Source organism: Linepithema humile, chromosome 4 (assembly GCF_040581485.1).
Source record: "Linepithema humile isolate Giens D197 chromosome 4, Lhum_UNIL_v1.0, whole genome shotgun sequence".
Classification (NCBI taxonomy): Eukaryota; Metazoa; Arthropoda; class Insecta; order Hymenoptera; family Formicidae; genus Linepithema; species Linepithema humile.
This window is the reverse complement of record NC_090131.1, coordinates 9,136,281-9,162,102: the sequence shown is the minus strand read 5'-3', so window position 1 is coordinate 9,162,102 and position 25,822 is coordinate 9,136,281. Positions and strand designations below refer to the sequence as shown.

Below are 25,822 nucleotides of genomic sequence, written 5' to 3'. Positions count from 1 at the left end.
GTACTTAGTTAAAAAAATTAAAGTTCTCGACGGTGCGCACGCGGTGAGCTATCACGTGTCGTGCTTGTTTATTATGAATATCCTCACCTCTCAGGAATCAATCTGCTTATTATCTGCTAGACCCCTTCAACCCTTCAATCGTCGCTGTCTTCTTCGATTATTGGAGTATAATTATGCTGCTGGAACAGTTTGCTGAGAATTTTAGCTGGTTTTAATAGTTAGGACAAATATCTGCCATGAGCTTCAACTGTCCATCGAATTTTCGTCATATAACGAGATTCATTCGATTCATTTGTAGTCAACTGCTTACGTTTCCCTTTCAGGGCAGGCATCAATATGTTGAATTTCCTTTTTTCTAATTCAGCCTTCACATCTCGAAAGCCACGATCAAGAACCACATAATCGTTTTCCTTTAACAATTCGCACAAGCCCTTTGGATCTTCTAGAAGGGTTTTTAGGATTTCTGCATTATTTAGATACGGTATACCCAATATCAACTATGTACCCGTCAGTTGTACAAATCGTGAAAGGCTTGCAAAGTGGGACTTTCTTTTGACCAAAAAATGATTTTCTTTAAAATTCATTATTCGTACTTTTTTGATGGCGTGCGTACGTCCCATCACAGATCAGCATTAGATTTTGGTGATTGCCAAATAAATTCTTAGCAATGTCAGTCGTATGATTCTGAATAATGTTGTCTCTGACTGAAGAAGTTAATCCAAAATGAGAGGGCAACACGTCCTCCTGAAATGATTTGACTATCGCTGATGAATATTCCGTAAAACTCTACTGTCAAAAAACTATACACATAGGTTTGGGTTGAAACCTCGCTTTGCATGGAAAGTTGCAAACCCATGTAGAACCTTGCTTCGCTTGTAAAGTGTATGCGTGGATGCAGTGGGAATGTCTTTCCTATTATCTCATTTTTTTCGAAAACTATTGGTTCTGTTCAAAAAATGCATAGGTCATAAATGATGTATTTTTTTAAGAGCTACAACTTTTATTTGAAAAATTTCTTTGTTACATCAATATTTATCAAAATGTTAAAAAAACGATAATTTTTGACTTTTTTTAAGTTTTGACCTTGAAAATGACCTTCTCGGTAATTTTCATTCTCATATTCGTAATCAGCGCACTAAAATAGAGTAGTATACCAAACGATAAAATCGGAGGGTTGACTCTTTTGGAATTCTACCCTAAATAAGAATTTTATGTTGTCATACAAGCTTGAACTAACGTACTTTTAAACCAATTCTTCTGTTTACATTCAATGTGTTGCGAAGAGACTCACTTACGATATCGAACACTCGTAAATATAAAAGTTAATTTTACCTCGAAAGGATTGATTTTAGAACCTATGTTGATTAAGCATTTTTTACTCTTCTCGGTGAATACTATAAGTCCTTAAAGTCTTAAACCCTTTTTTTAATCACCCTGTATACTAAAAATGAATTTGTAAAGATAAGCAAAGACCCCTACGCAAGGTTTGAATATAAGCGACATAACGCTTTTATTTTTCACCTTCCTATTGATAAGTCTACCACATATTAAAGTAGGTAGTCATATACAGTGACTCGCATTAATATTCGGACACCATGATACTTGAAAAATAATTACTCTGTATATTTATTTAATGTTGAATTAAGGAATTGATTGGTTTTTAATGAGTTAAAGCACTTATTGTAGTTGTCAGAAACATAAACTTTATTTATTTTATTAATGTAATTTTCCATTTAATAAGTGGTAAACAAAATACTGCTTAATTCTTGCGTCACATATTCGGACATAATATGTTTTGCCATTTATTTGTTTCAGTAAATTTGGATCACCCGTTAGTATAATATTATTTGTAAACACAAGTTTAATGTGTGTGTGGACATAGCAAGCTCAGAGGCTCAGTAATATTTCAAAATTCATTGATATCGAACGTATTACCAGTGAAAATAACACATAAAAGCAAAAATAGCTTATTTGACCAACGCCAACTTGTTATTTATCATCATGAAAAAGGAAAATCGTATCGAGAAATAAGCAATTTATTAAATTTAAGTAAAAATACAGTAGCAGACATTATAAAAAGATACGTGAGAAACAGAGAGAAGACTGAGAGTGGACATGCCCGCATTTTACGTGTTTCCGTCCGCTAGCGCCTCTAAACAAAACGTGCACATTGAACTACGTAGCTAATGTCCACGAATTCCGTAGGTAATGTCCACGATCTTTTGGGTCTCTTCCGTGCTACATCCACGACTTTTTGGTTCCGATATGTGCTGTATCTACAAAGTGTCCGTAATACATACTTGTAAAACATGATTATGTATATCAATCAGATTTGAAATATAAATACACACGTATTGTAAATACATGTATTGTAGCATTTATTTTTGCATTTACAGTTTATTTAGCAAAAGATCAGTTATTTTCAATAACCTGCGTAATTTGAAAATGTACATTTAAATTATTTTAATAAATTACTTCTAATTGTGTGTGTGTGTGTGTGTGTGTGTGTGTGTGTGTGTGTGTGTGCGCGCGCGTGCGCGCGCGGCGTGCGTGCGTGTGTAAATAAAGTATTGCATTTTTGTTAATATTTAAAAAAATGATAAACTCTTATGGATATTTCATACAATAATGACCAATAACTTATTTTGAATATTAAAAGCAGGGTTGGGCGTTTACACGTAAACTATAACTTTCAAAAAAACCTGTTATATATATTAAAATTTTCAAAAAAAGCTATCCTATATACTTCTTACAAAAAAATATGATATTAGGAAATGGCACCAAGTGGGACTAAAGAACTATGAAAAAACTTGTACACTATTTCTATAAAACTCTTCTATAAAACTCTTGTACATAAAGCTGTCGTATATATATAATTAATTATATTATATACTATATTTTATCATATTTTACATATATTATACTATATATACTATATATATTATTAGATATACTATATATATTATAAAAAAATAAAAAAAATATTTATTTAAAAACGCAAAAAAACTTGGCGCTGCTACAGTAAACTACATGTTAATTTCATTACTTTGAGGTGTAGCAGCGCCAAGTTTTTTTGCGTTTTTAAATAAATATTTTTATTTTTTAAATATTTTTTTAATTTTTTTATAATATATATAGTATATCTAATAATATATATAGTATATATAGTATAATATATGTAAAATATGATAAAATATAGTATATAATATAATTAATTATATATACGACAGCTTTATGTACAAGAGTTTTATAGAAGAGTTTTATAGAAATAGTGTACAAGTTTTTTCATAGTTCTTTAGTCCCACTTAGTGCCATTTCCTGATATCATATTTTTTTGTAAGAAGTATATAGGATAGCTTTTTTTGAAAATTTTAATATATATGACAGGTTTTTTTGAAAGGTTTAATATATACGACAATTTTTTTGAAAAGTAAAACAATACTGTTTTGTTTTAGTTGTAACAAGAACGTGTACTTGGCGCTTTTTTTTACCTTTTTTTAAAAAAGGTAATTTTTTGATAGATATCATTTCTTTTTTTTAAATAATATATATACGACAGTTTTTTTTATTTAATATATACAACAATTTTTTTGAAAGGTAAAACACTGTTTTGTTTTAATTGTAATAAAATTGACTGGAAATTATAAATATTGTTGAAACTAACTTAGTATACATAGAACAGAAATATTAAACTTTGAGTTATTTAATTTTATTTATTTTAGACAAATCATACACTAAAGTCTCTAAACAATTGTCACATAAGGCATAGTGATAATTAGTATGATTGTATAAATTTTAATTTTATCATACTTTCTGTCAAAAAAGCACATGATTCGAGACTTTAGTGTATGATTTGTCCAAAATAAATAAAATTAAATATCAAAGTTTAATATTTTTGTTCTATGTATACTAAATTAGTTCTAACAACATTTATCATTTCCAGTCAATTTCATTCTGTTCTGTCTGTCCACTAACCACAGAATACTGAGAGTGTTGTCAACATGTCTTGCTACACTTCTGCACTTTAAGATCAAAAAAAATTTTTTTCATAAATAATACTATTATTTTGATATACACTATCTTTATTCGTTTCCACAACACGTTATATATACATTTTACGACCGATATTAATTATATCAACGTTAATTAATATCATCAAAGCTGCGAGCTGACAGGTCTGAGCGCCGCCATATTAGAAATCTGAGTTGAGTGCGTTCTGATTGGTTGCGTGCTGACGACGCTGACCAATAAGACATGCGTTACATTTTAGCGAACATTTTAGCGAACATTTTACGCGACATCCGAGAAAAATAATGATTTTTAGATTTCTCGACTTTGGATGCACATATCTTGATTTATAAAGCACACAGAGCAAAAACAAGCATATTTTTCTTATGTAATTTGGGTATGCGCTTTCGATTGAGCCTATTAGCAACTCAATCGGCCCAGCCATTATTGAGATCTGATAATCTCGGCTCATCTGAACCTTCCGTCTCGCGTAAAGATACACGGTTGGTCTTGCGCTGCGCGTGAACTTGGCGCGAGACACTACCGTGTCTCTTGATAGATGAAAAAATACTCACATATTAAACACGAATGCAAGCTAGACAGTAAAAACAATCTTTCCATCTATAATTTGAGAGGATTATAGTCATGAACCGCCGCAAACAAGTGTGCAAATTGTGCACCGCACAAAGTTTTATTTAAAAATTAATTTTTAAAATTTAATTCTATATTCTTAACACTATACATACACAAAATTTTGTGTGCTTGTTCTGGAAGACTTTAATTTCTTCTAAAATAAATATTGTATATCAATTAAAAAAAACCGTGTCACAAAACTTGAAACTATATCGGTCGGATCGAAAACTTGTTTATTTTTTAAAATATGACTACCCTAAAAATTGCCTTTCTCAAAAATTGTGTATTTACCAATCCTTTATAAATCAGACATTGTCAAAAATTATTTTTAAAATATCTTATTTATAAAAGATTGGTAAATGAAAATATTAAGAGAAGAGATAAAATTCTGCTTTGCACAAAGGCGCCTTATATATATACAGGGTGAGGCAAAAGTACCGGGACACCTAAATAACTTCTGAACGATTTGAGATATCGGATTGAAATTTACAAGGTTACAATGGTATCACACAATCTATCACATAACACCAAAAACGCCCATTTTAACACCCCCGGGTGGCGGGGGGGGGAGGGAGGGCGAGAAAATTTTAAATGGAATGTGGGGTCGAGTGAGGGTTCGTTTGAAAGAGCTTTTCGAGATGAGAACAACGCGATGTCGCCGAAGTCTCTACGATTTTTTTTCGCAGAGTTATGATCATTTAAACATTGAGATTTCGCAGTAGCGGAGGGCTCACGACGAAATCGGATTCTTCAGGAAGCTGTTCTTATCTCTCATAATTACATTCAAAATGCCGTTTCATCTTTTTATCATCGGATAGCCTGTTGTCAAACAGTTGACGGTGCACATTTTGAACAATTGATATAAACCTTCCTATACAGCCTTAGTTAATTACATCCTCGATCTTGCACACACACACACACACACAGCAGAGGTGGTTTGGAGTCGTTAATTACTGCGCAAGCACGCACACCCCACATGCCTTCCTACATGCAATTTTATCCACACGTGTCCGCGGAAAGTCTTTCTCACGTCCTCGTCGTGGGCTCTCCGCTACTGCGAAATCTCAATGTTTAAATGATCATAACTCTGCAAAAAAAAATCGTAGAGACGTTCGGCGACATCGCGTTGTTCTCATCTCGAAAAGCTCTTTCAAACGAACCCTCACTCGATCCCACATTCCATTTAAAATTTTCTCGCCCTCCCTCCCCCCCCCCCCCGCCACCCGGGGGTGTTAAAATGGGCGTTTTTGGTGTTATGTGATAGATTGTGTGATACCATTGTAACCTTGTAAATTTCAATCCAATATCTCAAACCGTTCAGAAGTTATTTAGGTGTCCCGGTACTTTTTCCTCACCCTGTATATATAATTACCGGGTGTTTCAGATCATCCGTACACCCCATTTAAAAACGAGGAAAGTGGTTATTTTAAAAAATGTTTTAGACAAAAGTTGTTGGTAATCAAGTAATGCATTACATGGGCATATGCGATTGACTTTGAATGGCGTCGTGAAGGTCATGTCAAGGTCGACTTGAATTTTTTAAATGGGAACCCTCACTTTTTATTTCATATTCTTGTAGCTGACGTCAAGGCGTTTTCGAAACACTGGTTACAAATCTTTTTTAGTTAAGATCTTCTTGAGTTATGAGACTTCAAAGTTTAAGTACCGCTGGCGTTAGCATTACCCAAGATGCCCAAGATTACCCCCCCCCCTCCCTCTCACACACACGTGAGAACCAAGAGGACTCACTTTAATCAAGTACCCCGAAGAGGTGTAAATCCGACAGTGCGACCTCCACGCGGTACATCTTGGGTAATGCTAACGCCGGCGGTACTTAAATTTTGAAGCCTCATAACTCAGGAAAATCTCAACTAAAAAGAGTTTGTAACCAGTGTTTCGAAATTGCCTTGACGTCAGCTACAAGAATATGAAATAAAAAGTAAGGGTTCCCATTTAAAAAATTCAAGTCGACCTTAACATGACCTTCACGACGCTATTCAAGGTCAATCGCATATGCCCATGTAATGCATTACTTGATCACCAACAACTTTTGTCTGAAACATTTTTTAAAATAACCACTTTCCTCGTTTTTAAATGGGGTGTACGGGTGGTCTGAAACACCCGGTATATATATATATGTAGAGCCAACATATAATCAAAGTGCAATATAAAAAAAATAAATAATATATAAAAGTATTCATGTATTCATGTATTCATGTATTCATGTAAGTGTTTATAAAGAAATATAGTTTATACTAAAATAAAATAATTTTTGAATTGTTTTTAATTGTTTCAATTTCACAAAATTAAGTCTTATAATTTTTACTAATGTTATATATGTTTCAGATACGTAACAGATGAACTTTACGGGCATATAAAGGCATTCAAGATAAGGAAAAGTATATGACTAAAAGTTTATAATTGTTTTGTAATTGTAAAAATGTAATTTTATTAAGTTATTTTATATTTACAATAATAATCGTATAAATTAATACAATTGCACAAACGATTATTATTGTGAATATAAAATAACTTATTAAAATGCAAAGCAGTTATGAAATCGTATACTTTTTTATCTTGGGTACCTTTATATGTTTGCAAAATTTATCTGTTAAAATAGTAATTGCATTATTACATTACAAATACATTGTAAGATTACTGTAAAGTTACATTGTAAGATTACCGTAAGGTTACATTGTAAGATTACTGTAAGATTACATTGTAAGATTATTGTAAGGTTACATTGCAATGCTACTGAGGGCGGACATTTTAATATTGCTGTAGTGTTGCAACAACATTGCAGCAACGTTTCGTAATGTATATGCAATATTCCATCATTACATTGAAATATTTATGTAATGTTTCTGCAACCTTTCGGTGCTGTATGGGTATAGAGTGTTTCATTTGTAATCTCATTAAAAATGAGACACTCATTAAAATATTTTGAAAATATTGGCTTATGTTATAAATAATTTTGGATTTTTCAAATAAATTTGTTCACTTTTTTTTTGTCAAACAAAGCACAGTGTCGCGTAGTTTTTTAAATTTGTATAGCCCGCGCGCGCGTTATATTCAATTCTTATTTGTTAGAACGTACAGCGAGCGTTAGTGTTTTGTTTTCGATGTATCCCCGCAAGGAAAGGGCGGGATCAAAGTCAGTCTCACGCAGAACTGTATAGCGACAGCAGCAATAAAGTATATGGTAATAAAAAGAACACAATTTATTTATCCAGAGAAGTAAATAGCGTTCACATATGCAAGTGACACAAGTCGCAATCCTACGGGATATTAAACATTTGGTCCTTCGAGCCGGATTTTGGTAAAACATTGCCACTAAATCATATCGTAGACGTCGTATGCAGACATAACCACGCGGCGTATTGAAAAATCATAATTGCAAGGCCGTGTGCAATTGCGTGAGCCACAAGTATCATAATCACAGCATATGCCAAGCAGGCATTCGTTTCTTGAATAGTTCGTCTTGGGCGTGAAGAACGTTGCCAATTCTACACATCGATAACACAAACATTGTACGCCCAGCAGCCATCTTATCTAACAAGGCACATACAAGACAAGGACATCGCATATTCCGACATTTTGGGAAAGGCATTCGTCGAAATATATTTGGAACTATTGCAGTCATTGGACACTAACCTACAAATTCCTCATCGCACCGAAGGCTTAAGTAATATAGCGATATAGATTCCTATCTTGTGATTATCAATTACACGTAAGTCACCGTTTAGTATTATATAACGTAGCGAAATGAGCCTAACGGAAAGCGAAGCGAAGATAAGGCGAAAAAGCATAAAGGCCGCCGCCACGCGACTTAAAACATTTATAGAATCTCCGCAATCCGCACATGCTACGATCTTCGAATTAAATGAACGTAAAAAGAAATTAGCAAATTTATATGAGCAATTTGATGAAGTGCAATCGCGAATTGAATGCTTAGCTTCGGACACTAGTGCTGAGGTAATTGCGGTGCATTCAGATGAACGTGCGCGTTTCGAAGAAGCGTATTTTCAACTCATGTCTTTGTATGATCAGCGTCTTAGTTTGGAACAACCAATAGGTGTAAATGGAAACAATCATAATCAGATAACCCAACAAAATAACGTAGAATCACACATTTGATTGCCAAAGATTCAACTGCCTAATTTCTCGGGGTCATATGAAGATTGGTACACCTTTCATGATTCATTCCAAAAACTCATTCATACAAATGAAAATCTATCCGCTATTCAAAAATTTCACTATTTGCGTTCTTCATTAAAGGATAAGGCTGCAGAAGTTATCAAATCTTTCGACATCACTACAGATAATTATACAGAAGCATGGCAATTATTAAATGAGCGTTTCGATAACAAACGGCGTACAGTTCAAACTCACATTAAAGCTATGTTCGAAATTGCTCCAATTTATAAGGAAAATTGCACGACATTGCGTAGTTTACTCGATAACATACTTAAGCATTTCAGGGCCCTTAAGGCGCTTCAAAGGCCTGTAGACGCCTGGGATGATATGATGGTGCATTTAGTAATGACTAAACTTGATTCTATTACAGTAAAGGAATGGGAGACAAGTCGTACAGACACTACGATACCCACCTTTAAACAACTCACTGATTTCTTATCAAAACGATGTCAAGCATTGGAAACGATATTCAATAAAGCCACGACACGCATGAACTCCGATGCATCGAATAATTCGCAGAAGGCCAAGAATCCTAGTGCACACGTAACTACGTCTAATCAATCTTGCGTTCATTGCAAAAACAAGCATTTTATATTCCAGTGCGAATCGTTTCGCAAGCTCCCTGTCGAAAAACGTTTCGAAATCATAAAGAAGTCTCATTTATGTATTAATTGCTTGAGGACAGGAGGGCATCAAGCAAAGAATTGTTCGTCTAGTTCATGTCGCAAGTGTGGAAAAGCACACAACACTCTATTACATTTCGAGTCGTCAAAGGCTGACGAATCAGAAAATGATAATCAATCAACAGGTCTTGCATCTAAATCAATAAATGCAGCTTCCTCTTCGCCATCTGTGGTCACTCAATGTATGCAAATCAATAACTCCTCCAAGGTTCTTCTTTCAACCGCTATGGTGGACGTATATGATCAAAATGGAAATACCCATGGTTGTAGAGTTCTTTTGGATAGTGGATCTCAGCTAAACTTCATTACTGAAAACTTTGTAAGCAAATTAAAACTTAATGATCGTTCATTGCATATGTCAATCTCTGGAGTAGCAGAGGGAACATTTGAATCAAAAAGGATAGTTGACGTTAGTTTTCGTTCTAGAATAAATGCATACATTGATAATATTGAATGTGTAATTCTTCCTAAAATTACACAGAGATTACCACAAGAATTCTGTCCTATTTCAAACTTCAGAATCCCATCAAATATTGTACTAGCTGACCCTAACTTCAATCTTCCCAGTGAAATTGATATGCTTATTGGGGCTCAACTATTTTGGCAACTTATTTGCGTAGGTCAAATCAAGGCTTGCAAGGCGCATCCTACTCTACAAAAGACTAAGCTTGGTTGGGTAATCTCTGGCATAGCTCATAAGGTCTCAGATAAAACGATAGCGAACTCAGTGTGTCATATTTCCTCAATTAACGATTTAAACAAGTCTATTTCCAGATTTTGGGAAGTGGAGCATGAAATTTCTTCTAACAACACCTCACAGTATAATCCCGTTGAACGAACATGCGAAATGCATTTTCAACAGAATGTTCGTCGTAACGCTGAAGGCCGTTTCATAGTCAAATTGCCTACAAACGAAGAAAAACTTCAAAGATTGAGTAGTACAGAAGAAACCGCAAAACGTCGTTTTTTCAGTCTAGAAAGGCGTTTGTCGATGCAACCAGCTGTTTACGCACAATATCGCAATTTTATGCAGGAGTATATTAGCTTAAATCATATGCGAGAAGTTAAGGATCTTACAAATGAAAGGGTGTCTTACTATTTACCGCACCACGCAGTTTTTAAGGAAAGCAGTATCACAACCAAACTAAGAGTGGTTTTTGATGCCTCATGTAAAGGTTCGTCAGGATTATCATTAAATGATACCTTGTTGGTTGGCCCAACTATCCAAGAGGATTTGTTTTCCATCTTAGTACGCTTTCGCACCTTTTATTATGCAATAACTGCCGACATCACTAAAATGTATAGGCAAGTTCTTCTTGATGAATCTCAAAGATCATTGCAGCGAATTTTTTGGCGTGAATCTTCACAAGATGATTAAAAACGTTTGAACTTCTCACACTTACATACGGCACAGCGCCGGCTTCATTTTTGGCCATTAGAGCAATACGTAAACTTGCAGAAGATGAAGCAAAATCATATCCAATCGGTTCAAGGATAGTGTTACGTGATTTTTATGTTGATGATCTGCTTACAGGAGCATCTACGTTAAAAGAAGCCACAGAAATCAAAAAACAAACAATCGAATTGCTCAAAGGAGGTGGTTTTGAACTGACAAAGTGGTCATCTAATCATTCATCACTTAAGGATATCGGAGTCCCTCATAAGAAAGAATTTAATTTGACTCTTGATTATAACAATGAAACTAGAGCTCTTGGTATCGTTTGGAACTGTGACTCAGACGTTTTTAAATTCATAAGTATAGGGCATCAATTACCGTTAGAAAACCCTACTAAGCGTAGTATATTATCCAGAATAGCCTTAGTTTTCGATCCTTTGGGCTTGCTAGGACCTTCTGTCATAATCGTCAAGTTGTTAATGCAAGAACTATGGCGTACTAAAATTGATTGGGACGAATCTATATCTAATGAGCTGCACACTCTTTGGAGAGAATACGAGTGTAAATTACAAATCCTCAGTAGGATTGAAATATCTCGCAAGGTGATCACATACGATACAACGCAAGGCATAGAGATTCATGGTTTTTCAGATGCTAGTCAACAAGCATATGGAGCATGTATTTATGTGCGATCAATCTCTATTAATGGTCAGCCTGAAAATCATTTGCTGTGTTCCAAGTCGAGAGTCGCGCCTCTTAAGCGCTCGGAATTAGTTGCACATTTCGGGCCGATTCTGGAGACAACGCCTCCTGTCCCCCCACTATCGCCCGGCCGCTGGCGGGCCGCCGATAGCTCTGGTTCAGGAGCGTTTTATATTAGAAATAGACTAGATTGTTTAGGCATCTCTCAGGAAATCGTAACATTTTCTTCACTACATAAATAATGTTTATTTTCATTAATACATAATATATATATTTAATTATTAATGAAAATAAACATTATTTATGTAGCAAAGAAAATATTACTATTTTTTGAGAGATGCCTCAACAACCGAGCCTATTTTTTATATAAAACGCTCCTGCGTCAGAGCTATCGGCGGCTCGACCGCCAGCGGCCGGGCGGTAGTGGGGGAACAGGAGGCGTTGTCTCTTGAATTGGCCCGAAATGTGCAACTAATTCCGAGCGCTGTCTTAAGGCACTATCAATACCGCGTCTTGAGCTTTGTGGAGCATTGTTGCTGGCTCAACTTACAAAAAAGGTATTAGACTCTTTGCCTTTCAAAGTTGATTTTATCCATCTTTGGACAGACTCGCAAATTGTATTGTGTTGGCTAAGATCGTGTAGTCGACAATGGACGCCGTTTGTCGCGAATCGTATCGCTGAAATACAACGACTTACAAATGTAGATGACTGGAAACATGTACCTAGCCAGGATAACCCTACGGATTTACTCTCCAGGGGTGTTATGCCCGATCTACTGCACAATTAAGAAATTTGGTGGCATGGTCCATCTTGGATAAAATTAGACAAGGATGAATGGCCTTCTGAGAGTTTTCATGCATCGGACGTGCAACTGCCAGAGGGAAGAGCTACAGTTTTGACAGCCAAAATAAAAACTAAATCATTGCATGATGTTTTTGATCGTTTCTCCAAATATATTAAGCTTATTCGCGTTATTGCTTTCTGCTTTAGATTTAGTAAAAATTGTAAGTTAAAAACGAAGGCTTTGCAGTCCAACGACGCGAAAGGGGTCGATACGATTCAAGCTCTAACGACTGAAGAATTGGAACAATCCAGACTAGCACTGGTAAAGATTGTACAGCGCGATGCCTTTAGAACAGAATTATATGATATAAAGAATAGTGAGCGCGTAAGTAAAAATAGTAATATCTTAAAATTAAATCCTTTTATCGATTCGCATGGCATTTTAAGAGTTGGAGGTCGATTAAGTCACGCCGATATCTCCTATGAATGTAAGCATCCGATTCTGTTACCGGGTAAGCATGCTTTTACTCGACTAATTGTTACCTATGAACATGAGTGACATTTGCATTCAGGAATGCAAGCCACGTTAGCGGCTGTGCGCCAAAATTATTGGCCTACGTCAGCCCGGAATATTATTCGTAATCTAATAAGAAAGTGTATTGTATGCGTGCGCAATGTTCCTAAGCTAAGTACAACATTGATGGCAGACTTACCAGAAGCACGCGTGAACAAAGTAAAATATGCGTTTCAAAAATGCGGCGTTGATTATGCAGGACCCTTTGAATATAAGGAAGGTCAACGAAAGAATGCCAAGCTCATAAAGTGTTATATAGCATTATTCGTCTGCCTCGCCACTAAGGCAGTTCACATAGAATTAGCTGCTGATCTTTCCACAGAAGCTTATTTAAATGTATTCAAGCGATTCATCTCCAGAAGAGGGCGTCCCACTGATATGTACTCCGACAATGGCTTGAATTTCGTCGGAGCAAGACGTCAGTTCAATGAATTGTATGAGTTATTTAATGACGATCTTTGCAAAACAAAAATTATTGACTTTGTGACAACAGAAAAAATAAGATGGCACTTTATACCACCCAGAGCTCCGCACATGGGCGGCATTTGGGAGGCAGCAGTGAAGAGTACGAAGTTTCATTTAAGACGTATCATCGGTGAAGCATCAATAAGATATGAAGAGCTACTCACATTATTAGTACAAGTTGAAGCTATACTAAATTCGAGGCCACTCACGCCTCTGTCAAACGACCCCAACGATTTTGAAGTGCTTACTCCGGCACATTTTCTGACAGGATGTCCGCTTATGACGTACCCAGAACCCAATCTCATGGAATTACCAACCAACAAACTGTCACGATGGCAGCGAGTTGAACAATTAAAACAACACTTTTGGCGTCGATGGACAAGAGAATACCTTCACACGTGCCAAATTCGCACGAAGTGGAATATGATAAGCGAACCCATCAAGATAGGACAGATGGTGATGTTACAGGAGGACAATCTACCACCTTTGTGCTGGAGTTTGGGTCGCATAGAAGAAGTCTATCCTAGTAACGACAATACTATTCGAGTTGTTTCTGTGCACACTAGCAAGGGAATTTATAAAAGACCCATCACACGGTTATGCGTTTTGCCCATTGAACCATAAGATGTCTGATTTATATTGTATGAAATCATACGTGTATTTCTTTTTGTCATGTATATTTTTCTTTTCTTTTTATAATATTGAAACCTGGCGCTTTCAAGGGCGGCGGTATGTCGTGTAGTTTTTTAAATTTGTATAGCCCGCGCGCGCGTTATATTCAATTCTTATTTGTTAGAACGTAGAGCGAGCGTTAGTGTTTTGTTTTCGATGTATCCCCGCAAGGAAAGGGCGGGGTCAAAGTCAGTCTCACGCAGAACTGTATAGCGACAGCAGCAATAAAGTATATGGTAATAAAAAGAACACAATTTATTTATCCAGAGAAGTAAATAGCGTTCACATACGCAAGTGACACAAGTCGCGATCCTACGGGATATTAAACACACAATTTAAGGAGGGATCCTGATGTAACGGATCGGAAAAATCGATTTTTTTTGCATAGATGATTAGTAATACATCTGAGAAATATGTTCCCAAAGTCCCAGATCGAAATTCGAAATTTTAACGATACTACGGACAGTCTTATACCTACGTGTCACGCAGGTATACGGGAGAACACGCGTCTTTCCGCTCGGTCCCTTCTACACAATAGGCTTTGACCGTGAGCCGGGCAGATATTTGCTTATGTATACAATGTGTCTGTATATTTTGTGTACGTGTTTGTAAGTATGGATATAGTTGACGTCATAGAGCGTCGCTTCACTTTTCAGTCGTGCTCCGAATTTCGAACTTCCTGTGCGGAAATTTTCGAGCATCAAAATGTATCCGAAAGGTACTAAACAGAAAGTTTATCGTCAATCCAGGCCGCGTAAAAGAACATTTCATGGCAATCAGTTCTCTGATAGAGAAAATACTCCGCAAGGACAGAGTGCAAAATAAAAAAAATTGAATACTGCAAGTAACGAAGACATCATGTTTACTCCTATTAGTTTATTGCCGGATTGTCGAGGAGAGATCTTCTAGAAAGATGTTTAGGCGGGCACATGCAAAATGCCAATAAGAGTTTCAACTCTATTGTATGGCGTTTAACTCCTAAACACTTGCATTCCGGCATAAAAATTGTTAGATTGTCGCTTATACTGCTGCAGGTATTTTAAATGAAGGCTCTTACATTATATTAAAAATTATGAATACGCTTGACATAAAGATCGGACAGCAATGCAAGTATTTCGCCGATACTCAGGACGTGGAGCGGGTGAGGCGGTAGGAGCTGAATAGCCAAAGCAGCTCGAAGAAGGTTCGAACAGCTTGTAGGCAGCAACAAGTTGAGTTGCAAGGCTTTTATGAGGAAGCAGTAGGTTTACTCTATGGGCCTGGAATAGCAGACTAGCCTCAAAGAGCTGTACTAGAGCCGGAAACAGTTACTTTTCCATACACAAATCTTTAAACGCGTTTTTCTCTAAACCATTTGCGTGCAGCATAACTAAAAAAATATTCAACCAATCGATTTCCTCCAGTGCATACATATAGCTAACTAAATTCCCCTCTAGACAAACCTATTTCTTTAATGATATTATTAAATTAAATAATTTTTATTGCATAATTAATGCGAAATTTTTTTGTAAAAATTGTAATTTTTTTCAAAGATCCGTTATTTTTTCAATTTTGCATTTTTTACTTCGCAAATAGGTTCATAACGGAATTTTATAATAAAACTAAAATATTTTTTACTTCTGTTTCAAACAAGTACAACAGGCGCTATGCTACACGTCAATTGCAAAGTCCGACACCGAGGCCTTGGAGAACCGCATTTATAATTTTTAATATATGCACTATTTTGCAACGGAAAATTTTTTTATATCTAGAATTGTACTTAAAAATATACTAAAAGTTTCAAAAAGTTTCATTGAATTGTTTCTTTAAAAAAGTTCCCAAAAATCACCTTATTTTCAGCGTTTTACATAAGCGCTCAGCTTAATTATCATGTAAATTAAATATTTGTTTGTCGAAGTTGTAATCAAGTTTTGCCCTTATCATGATTTTTAAGCATGTTGCATAAAAAACAATAACATCATCTATTGGAAAATCTGAAATCATTTATTACATAACCCAATAAATATTTCGAAAATGAGAGATTTAGATTTAAGTTGATCTTGATATAACCTTGATGGAAAAATTCAATCTTAAATCACCACATGTTCTTTAGCAACCACATAACTTTTATCTGTAACTTTTTTTCTAAAATTGTCTTATGATTTGAAATAATTAAGTGTATTATTTAAAATGGGACAGCTTATATATTAATATGTTCTTAAAAGGTGCTAAAAATATGAAATATGTAAATGATATTTTTTTCTATAATACAATTTGATAAAAAAAATTTATGTTTACCACGCGTCTATTTTAGGGTCTATTTTAGGGTTAAGAATTACAAAATTAAAGCTTATATAAGAGAGAATTAAAAGAGAAATGATTGTTTGCAAGTAATTATTTATTATCTTAACTAATATTAATTTTTTATTTCATCCAATGATTCAAAAGCCGTAATCCTTTAGTGCTCTTAAAATTGTGGCATTGTGATGAATGTTTATCGATCCAAAAATGCACCTATATGCGAAACTTGTTATTCGTGTCAGCGTCATTATGTCACGTTACAGATGAACATCTTTAATCGAATGCATTGGTTTAGATAAAATCTATCCAACAATTTAACAATTATTATGAAGTCAATAAATAGAGTCATTATATTAAAAAACTATTTTATAACAAAATATAAAATAATTAATGATTATGATGATTAATAAGCAAAAATGTGGTCATTTAAAAGGGACTAATTTCTATTATCTGACTCACATGTAATTTACATAGTTATCATTATCTGACCGGTTTTTTTCTGCTACAATTTGACATATACTCGTATTCGTTTCTATCGAGATACATGTATATAATATTATTAAATAAATTTTTTATCAATAAAAAAATCTGCTGTTGTAACTTACTGCACTGTCCAAAATTACTCTTTAAATTAAGATATTTATAAAGATCCACGATAGTTTCCTATCACGCAAATAATCATATCGTATACAAGTTGATTTTTATAATTCCTCGTAATAAAATTCCGTTACCGAGAGCAACACCAAACGATACTCGTCGTGATTTTGCAACAGCTTATCCAGCAGAAAACAAACGCGAACAAGCAAGGGATACGCGAAACACTGACTAACATATATTCGATAAAATTCGTTTCGTTTCGAAACGGGTGGCTCGTTCCCCCGCCCAATATACGTCAGCGTCGTGATGCTGCCGCCGATGCGGCGCCGTTATACGGACGTCTCTTTATCGCGTGCATTCTGGATTCCTTTTCCGGGTGCAGTTCCGAATAGGTGAAACGCCCGATTGTTTTGAAACTCCACTATTTTATGTAGTTTGGCGCGCTGATTACGAATATGATAATGAAAATCGCCGACTAGGTCATTTTCAAGGTCAAAACAAGGTCAGAAAAAGTGAAAAAATATCACTTTTTTGAGATTATTTCGAGAAATATTGATGTAACAAAAAAAAGTTTTAAATAAAAGTTGTAGTCCTTGTAAAAATACATCATTTATGTCCTATGCATTTTTTGTGTAAAACTGATAGTTTTCGAGAAAATTGACGTTAAAGATTAAAAACTTTGGTAAGTAGGATGAAACACGGGGGGTTCGGAGGGCGGAGCCCCCCGAGGGGGAAAAAGGTGCAGGCGGGGAGGGGGGTGCAGGGGATAAGGCTCTGCCCCTCCCTCCGCCTATTACATGGCTAGTCACTATTATAGAAGTTTAAAATAACTTTCAAACACAATATGCTCTCTACCTTGCGTAGGAGTCTTGCTAATCTTTTCAGTATTAAATATTTTTAGTATATTGTAGACTCATCATACCTTTAGTAAGGCGAAGATTTAATTCATATAAACTTTCTGCGCGCACACACCTTGCGTTGGGGTCTTGCTAATCTTTCCTGTATTTAAAATTTTTAGTATATAGTAGACTCATCATACTTTTAGTAAGGCAAAGATTTAATTCATATAAACTTTCTACGCGCACACACCTTGCGTTGGGGTCTTGCTAATCTTTTCAGTATCTAGTATTTTTAGTATATTGTAGACTCATTAGATTTTTAGCAAGGCAAAGATTTAATAAATATACATAAATTGTATACGCACACACGCCGCTACATTCTTAAACGGCATGCGCATGCAAGCTAAGGCCTACCTGTTTACCAAAGTTTTTAATCTTTAACGTCAATTTTCTCGAAAATTATCAGTTTTACACAAAAAAATGCATACAACATAAATAATGTATTTTTACAAGAACTACAACTTTTATTTGAGACATTTTTTTGTTACATCAATATTTCTCGAAATAATCTCAAAAAAGTGATATCTTTTTACTTTTTTTGGAGTTTTGACCTTGAAAATGACCTTGTCGGCAATTTTCATTATCATATTCGTAATCAGCGCGCCAAAATACATAAAATAGTGCAGTTTAAAAAAAATCGGGCGTTTCACCTATTCGGAACTTTATCCCCTTTTCCTTATAAGGAATCTCCCACAAACGTTATTGAAAAAGAAAGTTTAATCCGCGAATTAGTTTTATCATACTATTTTAGGATAAACTTCTGAAAAGCTATCACCTCCGATTTGGCTGATTTTCAGCCTAAATACTTATTTTATCTAGTAAATAATATTCCCAAATGGATTTTTGACGCAAATGCCCCCTCCGCCCCCCAGCCCTCTTCAAAGATAAAACTGTTTTTATTAATTATTTCAGAAAGTGTTTATTGTACGGAAAAAGTTGTCAAACAAAAAATGAAGCTCATAAAATGCTCTACAAATAAGGTCGTATATATATTTTATCTAACTCCAATATTTTAGCCGTTATTATCAAAAATCTGGAGACAGTGTGTTCACCCTGCGGGGGGCTCCAAAAAACTATACACATAGGGTTTGGATTGAATCTCGCTTTGCGTAGAAAGTTGTAAACCCATGTGGAACCTCGTTTCGCGTTGTAAAGTGTATGCGTGGATGCAGTGGGTGCCGTCCCTCCTATGGGGCTTTTACAAGTTTTTTGATAATAACGACTAAAATATTGGAGTTAGGTAAAATATGTATAGGACCTTATTTGTAGAGCTTTCTATGAGCTTCATTTTTTGTTTGACAACTTTTTCCGTATAATGAATATTTTCTGAAATAATTAACAAAAACAGTTTTACCTTTGAAGGGGTTTGGGGGGTGGAGGGGGCATTTGCGCCAAAAATCCATTTGGAAATATTATTTACTAAATAAAATAAGCATTTAGGCTAAATATCAGCCAAATCGGAGGTGATAGCTTTTCGGAAGTCCACCTCTATTTTATTGCAACAACGATTTTGTTATACAAATAAAAGTATAAATAATGTGCATATGATTTATATAATGCGTTCAGATAGTGTTATCAAATGCTTTACGACAAAGATAAAAACTATTTACATGATAATTAGAATTTAAAAAAATTTTAATTACATAATCATGTTAATTATATTATGATTATTTAAGGGAGGAGCCTGGTGTAACCTGTTCAAAAAATCGAAAAATTGTTTTTGCTTTAATCAATAGTAGTTCATGTAGAAAATATATTCCCAAAGTTACAGAACAAAATTCGAAGTTCTAAGAAGCCCACAACCCATTTCTTGCGCGCAGGTGGGACGCGCGTTGAGACTCTTCGCTCGGCTCGATTAACGGTAATATAAGATATATAATTATAGAATTTATAACTGTTTTCAGCACGCTTTCGGAAATACTTATTTGAAAGTGCAATTTAGAGAATGCAAGCAAAAAAGTGAAATTTGAAGAAGCAGGAAATCGGAGTCTCGGTTTTAAACTTGTTGTTACATGCCGCTGTAATCGCAAAGATATTAAGATCAGAGCCTTTTATAAACAATGTTATAAAATTAATCGAAGGATAGTATTCGTAAAGCGTCGTAGAGAAGGGATAAACTTGTTCTGCGGCCTTATGGACATCGGGCAAGGCATATGTAAAAGTGCATACGATCTTATTATGGGACATATTCACAGCGCCGCGAGTGTAGTGTTCGATGTTTTATGCCAAAAAGCAGTGAAAGAGGAAAAAGAAGTAGTGAACGAGGAAGCTGAAGGTTTGCTGTATAGACCTGGAATAGCAGACTAGCGAAAAACAGCTGTAAATTTCCAAAAATCACTTTCCTTTTTTACTTTTTGATACCGAAAATTTTAAATGCGTTTTTCTCGAAACCAGTTTTTGGAAATTGGCGAGAAAAATTACTCAAAAACTATTCGATCAATCGAGTTATCCCTGTGCATACATATAGTTTAATAGTATAAATTGTCGACGAACCTATAAAATTAATAAAATAATTAATTTAAACAATTTTTATTGCATAAATAAAGTGTAATTTTGTAAGTCAAAATCGCAATTTTCTTTTTAAAGTGCTGCCATTTTTTCAATTTTTATTTCAACTTTTTGTTTATTTTTTAGATTCATCGAGGTAATTTCATAGAAAAGAAGAAATTTTTTTGTATTTTTGTTTTAGAAGAGTACAAAAGGCACTACTTCCGCCAATTCATAACTCTGGCAACAAGGCTGCAATGTTTGTTTGGCTATATAATCAATTATTTAACAAAAAATTTTTTTTACTTTTTAAAATATGTAATAAAACACCAAAAGGTTTTAAAAAGATCCGTTACATTGTTTCCTCAAAAAAAATTTCTAAAAATCACTTTCGTTTTAGCAATTTACACGAGGTTTCCCCCTTAAAAAAATTATTTAATGATTATTTAAATAAGTTTTATGACTATAAATAATAAAAATAAAAATAATAAGAATATGTAAATATTAATTAAATTGTTTTATATATAAATATAAATAAAATAAAAAAAATAAGCATATTAAATGTTAACTCTTTTTAGTTTTAAATTAGAAGATAATTCGTAAGTTTGACTATACATAGATAAAATTTGATGTTCAGAACTTAAGATCAAGTGTTTCAAGTTCAGGCCATGAGACGTGTTTCCAACTAATTTCATGAAAATTAATTTGAAGATTTTGAAGAAGCTATAAGTCATTGCGTTAAGAGAAAAGCTCGCGATATTCTTTTTTCTCGTATTTGATTGGCGGTGTTTTTCTTACTTCGTGCTCGTTTGCAAACTAATTGTTATTCAATAAACATTATAGTAAGCTAAAAACTATACAATAATTTGGCACTAACAATAATTTTGTTAATGCCAGATTTGTTTTCAATAAAAAGCGCAATTATATAATATTTGGCTTTTATAAAAAATATTTTGGCACGTTATTTTGTCAGTGCACAGATGCGCTATTTGCAAGTACAACAAAATATTAACGGTTTTAAGAAAGTATTTTAGTTTAGAAAGCAAAAGCACAAGTTATATTTTTTATACATTTTTAATCTTTACAGTTTTAAAAATATTCCTTTAAAGCAATTTGACAAAATTCAAAAGAACATCGATGTTATAGAAGTTTCAGTGACAATTTATATTACCAGAGACACAGTAACTGCATTCTTAATTTTTTCTTTTTTTTTACAATAAATGATCATGATCATATATCATGAGTGTAAAAATAGTGTAAGGTTTAATGAAACAATACTCCGTAGTTTAATGAAACAATATTCCGTAGTTTGGTGTAATGAATTAGAATAAATGTCAAGTAGAATCGGTATCCACTTAAAAACTTTCAATAAAATTTTAAACGCGTTTGTCTCAAAACTATGTTTTTCCATCTTGTGTCCAGTTTTTCTCATGGAAGCTACTAACTGATTAACTTATGTTTTTTAATACATGTGCAGAACATCTGTCATCTATCATTCCTACCATTTAGGCCAATATTTCAAAAACTTTTTTTACAGTTTATAAAAGTCGAAGAATTTTTGTAAAAATATGTATATTATTTTTTAAGCGGCCGCTATTTTGTTAAAAATTTATTTTAATTATTTAATTATTATTATCATGATACAGACGATAGCTATATTTATAAGAATTACTTATAAGAATTTAAAAATATTTGTAATTATTTCAGATATGTAGGATGGACACAAACATAGACATCAGTTTAAAATTTTTTGAAAATGACATATACCATGGCTTTTATTTCCGCTGATATAATGCTTAAAATTAATTACTTTTTTTAAATTTAAAGATAAAAAATTTTAATTTAAAAATAAGAAATCAATGAAATTATATGTAAAACGTGCCATAAAAATAATCGTTTAAATTAAAATATTCCTTTAAATGTACAATATGAAACAAATGTTTTTTAATAAAATATTTAATCTGAGTTTCAAATTTTAAATATTAAAGACTGTTATTATATAAATCCTTTTATTTTTAATGCAATTTGATTTGTAATGTAATTTATTAGCTATTTATTAGCTAATTTTATTATTTTGTTTCTATAAATTTATTGAAGAACTTTTTCAATAATTTACAAATTGAATCTTTGAATGTTTGATGTCGAAATGTCACTCGTAATAAAAAATTTGGAGATGTAAATTTAAGAGACTCTTGAAATCATTAATTAATAAAGCTAATAAATAAATAAGTAATGTAATAATTAATAAATTAATTAGATTTTGATTTAATTACATAGATTTGAAACATAAAATGTAAAGTTTATACAAGAAAAAGAAGAAATAATGTTATAATCTTGAAATTTAATTGTTTAAAATGTTGATTTCATCAAAAAAATATACTATTGATTTTGTAAGAAATCTCATGAAATTGTATCCAAAAGATTATAGTATTAAAAAAATTAAGAAGGAAATTAAAATTGCGTAAATATCGCGTTGAGGCACGAGCGCGAGGGCAGAATCTTAAATGTAGCAGACCTAAAAATATGTCGACGCTACACATCATATCCCGCGCATACGAGAGGGTTTGTTTTATGTTTAAAAGTGAATTTGGCGCTGTGCCAGAGGTATGTCGAAAAAATCTTTTCTACGGCGAAGATGCACGATTAACTCACGCAGTGAATTTTGGCCGCCGCATATAGTGTGATGTTGTCGACCGCATCCGCCTCACGCAGTTTCTATTGCCGCGTGTTTAACGAGCGAAAAACATCAAAGAGGAGGAGATATTCCAAATCGACGTACTGAGAATCTTTAGATAAATCTCTTTTTGAAATTGTACGTCACGTTGAGCTGCTTTCGTTGTCAGTTCGAGATCGTGTCCAGATTAAAAATATTAATCCTGAATTAGTCGCATGAGATCAATCTCATTCCGAATATTAGGTGTGAAAAATATGTGTTGAAGTAGTCACAAATATGCATTTATTTTCTTTTAAGAATAAATTTAGTAAAGTAAAATTGATTATATAAAATTATGTAAAAAATAAAAAAATAAAAAAATAAAATAGTATATAAGATTATTCATTTCGAATTTCATGTGTTTGCTATACACAATAATTAAAAGTGGTTTAATAATCAATTATACTGCGCGAATAAAAAAGAATGTTATTAATTAAAGATTTCTTTCAATTTATGTATTGTATATTAAATTCTACCATATAAAATTACTGTTTTTATAGGTCAAAATAAAAACTTTATATTTTCAAAAAAATAAATTTTATTCAATCAAAATATGCATTATTAGTAGTTACTGTTAATAGTTATTTAGCAAGAGAAAATATTAAAAATATATATATTCCATTTTTATTAATTTTATTAATTCGCGGTTTTGATATTATATAAATTGTTTAAATTTTCTAATTACTGTTTCTCGATAAAAGTCATGTTTTATAATATCTCTTTTCAAACCATCATTGAATGATCCTTTTATTAAGAAGTTCTTTTTTTGAAAGTCAAATTAATGTTTCTATCTGTTATTATGAAATTGAAATTTGTATGTATAAAAAAATATTTGGTATTTTCAAAGATACCATATTGTTTATTTAGAATGGAAAATTTAGAGTGGAAAAAGTAAAGAATAACAAAAACAACTTGGTAATCAAAGAAAATATATTGAGAAGCACAACATAAATTCTAAATAACAAACGAAAATACATTTTATGTCAATTTTACTAATTGCAGTGAATTTTCTACTAATAATAGATCGATAATTTTATATAATACAACTTAAAAACATTTATTTTCTAAATAAAATTGTCTTTCGTGGCATATAAAACATAGAAAAAGAAAGAATAAGTACAAATTATGCATTAGAATTTAGCGAACATTATGAATATTGCAGTAATTCGAAGGATAGATGAACAACAAGGATGGATATAATAGAGATAAAAATTTGTGATAACAAACCTTAAAAGTAGTATTGGCAGGATGATGCACATCACCGGAACCAGAGAGTCCTCCTCGTAGTAAACGCGAGAGAAGATTATAGCGACCTACCGTCGACCACGCGTCTTTTGTCGCTTGTGTGGGACATCTAAGCAAAAATTTTTTTCTCTAGTATATGAGGTGTAAAACCGTTTCTAAAGATGCGGTAGCAACTAGGCATCAAATGATAGAAAATAAAGATAAAAAATAGCTAACAATAAATAATGCCAAACATCCTACTTTTTGATAAATAATGATTAATTTAAATGTAGATGCTTGATAATAAATGCAAATATTTGAAATTATTTATTGGATTTTATAATTGCAAAAAAGTAATTTTAATAAATAGAACTATTTTATAAATAAATCTATTTTTAACAAAATCTTTATTTTTAACATTCCCTGTTTTTCTCTTGTGCCAGCTATTTAATTTCCTTAGCAATAATGTATAATATTTACAGTTAAAAAAATGCTTGTACCATTTTGAATTTTAAACAAAATTAATCTTTGAAAATATAGCATCTGGTTTCTTAAAACAAGATTTAAATCCTTTTTCAAGAGAAAGAAAGAAAAAGAGAAAAGCTTTAAAAACGAAATAAATAATATGCAAAACATATAACAAACATCATGCTTAGGTCGCACACGTAACTCCTCTTATTTTAGATCTGACTTTAAATCTATCATGTGTTTCACATAATTTAACTTATTTAAAAAATTCTTTTTTCTTCTTGCAAAAATATTAAAAATTTGATTTTGAAAAATAAAGTGTCATATCTCCAGAGATTAATTTTGCTAAAAAAGTTAAAATTTTCAATGTAAACCTTTATTTTTTATTTAAATTTGTCATACACAAAGAGAAAAGATTAATGCTACTACTTATATATAGCTTACCCTTTTGCGAATTTATATGTTTTTGATGGTTGACCATCCTCGACAATAGTTTTCACATAGTAGTACGAGTAACTCATCATCATTTCGAGTCATAAAACTTTTTTCATAAAAATCACTTCACTAAGGATAATTACATATGATTAGGAAGTGTACGTGATTCAGAAAACTTTATCAAATTTGTCATCTGAGTAAATCAGACTGTCATCCGCGACAACTGTACTCGCTGTGTGTTCGTATATGCCCGCTTGTCGACACTGTGCTGCCACAGTTTATGCTTATCTGTGTTCCGCATACGCACGTGCGTATATATATAGACATCGTCGACAGCACTGAGTAAACTACAAACTACAAGACTTTCCAAGATGTGACAATATCGTCATTCGCCACGCATCGCCAAAAATGCGTGATAAAGCTTTGCTGAAAACACTGTATAGTAAAAAAACCGTAAAAAATAAAGATCAAGCAATGTCTCTTAATTATCAATTTTTTTCTTTTTGCTATTGTTACTAGGGCTTCAAATTTCGGATAAACTTCCGAAAAACTGTCACCTCCGATTTGACTGATTTTCAGCCTAAATACTTATTTTATCTAGTAAA

At 33.1% G+C, this 25,822-nt stretch overlaps 1 protein-coding gene across 1 annotated transcript; it reads right to left on the bottom strand.

Moving 5' to 3' along the window:
* Positions 1-1,780: 1,780 nt before the first annotated feature.
* LOC136999602 (uncharacterized) lies at positions 1,781-25,545 on the bottom strand. The gene is made up of 3 exons (XM_067353978.1): positions 25,227-25,545; positions 24,318-24,444; positions 1,781-2,276 (listed from the first exon to the last, which is right to left on the bottom strand). Exons 1-3 carry the CDS (start codon positions 25,307-25,309, stop codon positions 2,184-2,186), a joined length of 303 nt encoding a protein of 100 aa, XP_067210079.1. The 5' UTR covers positions 25,310-25,545; the 3' UTR covers positions 1,781-2,183.
* Between the last annotated feature and the right edge of the window lie 277 nt (positions 25,546-25,822).

Excerpts from the sequence above, each read along its gene's own strand:
- LOC136999602 (XM_067353978.1), bottom strand. The coding sequence starts at position 25,309 with ATGATGATGAGTTACTCGTACTACTATGTGAAAACTATTGTCGAGGAT. Across the intron at positions 24,445-25,226 it reads ACATATAAATTCGCAAAAGG|ATGTCCCACACAAGCGACAA; the intron begins GTAAGCTATATA and ends ATTTTTGCTTAG. Across the intron at positions 2,277-24,317 it reads CTGCCAATACTACTTTTAAG|ATACAGCACATATCGGAACC; the intron begins GTTTGTTATCAC and ends GACACTTTGTAG.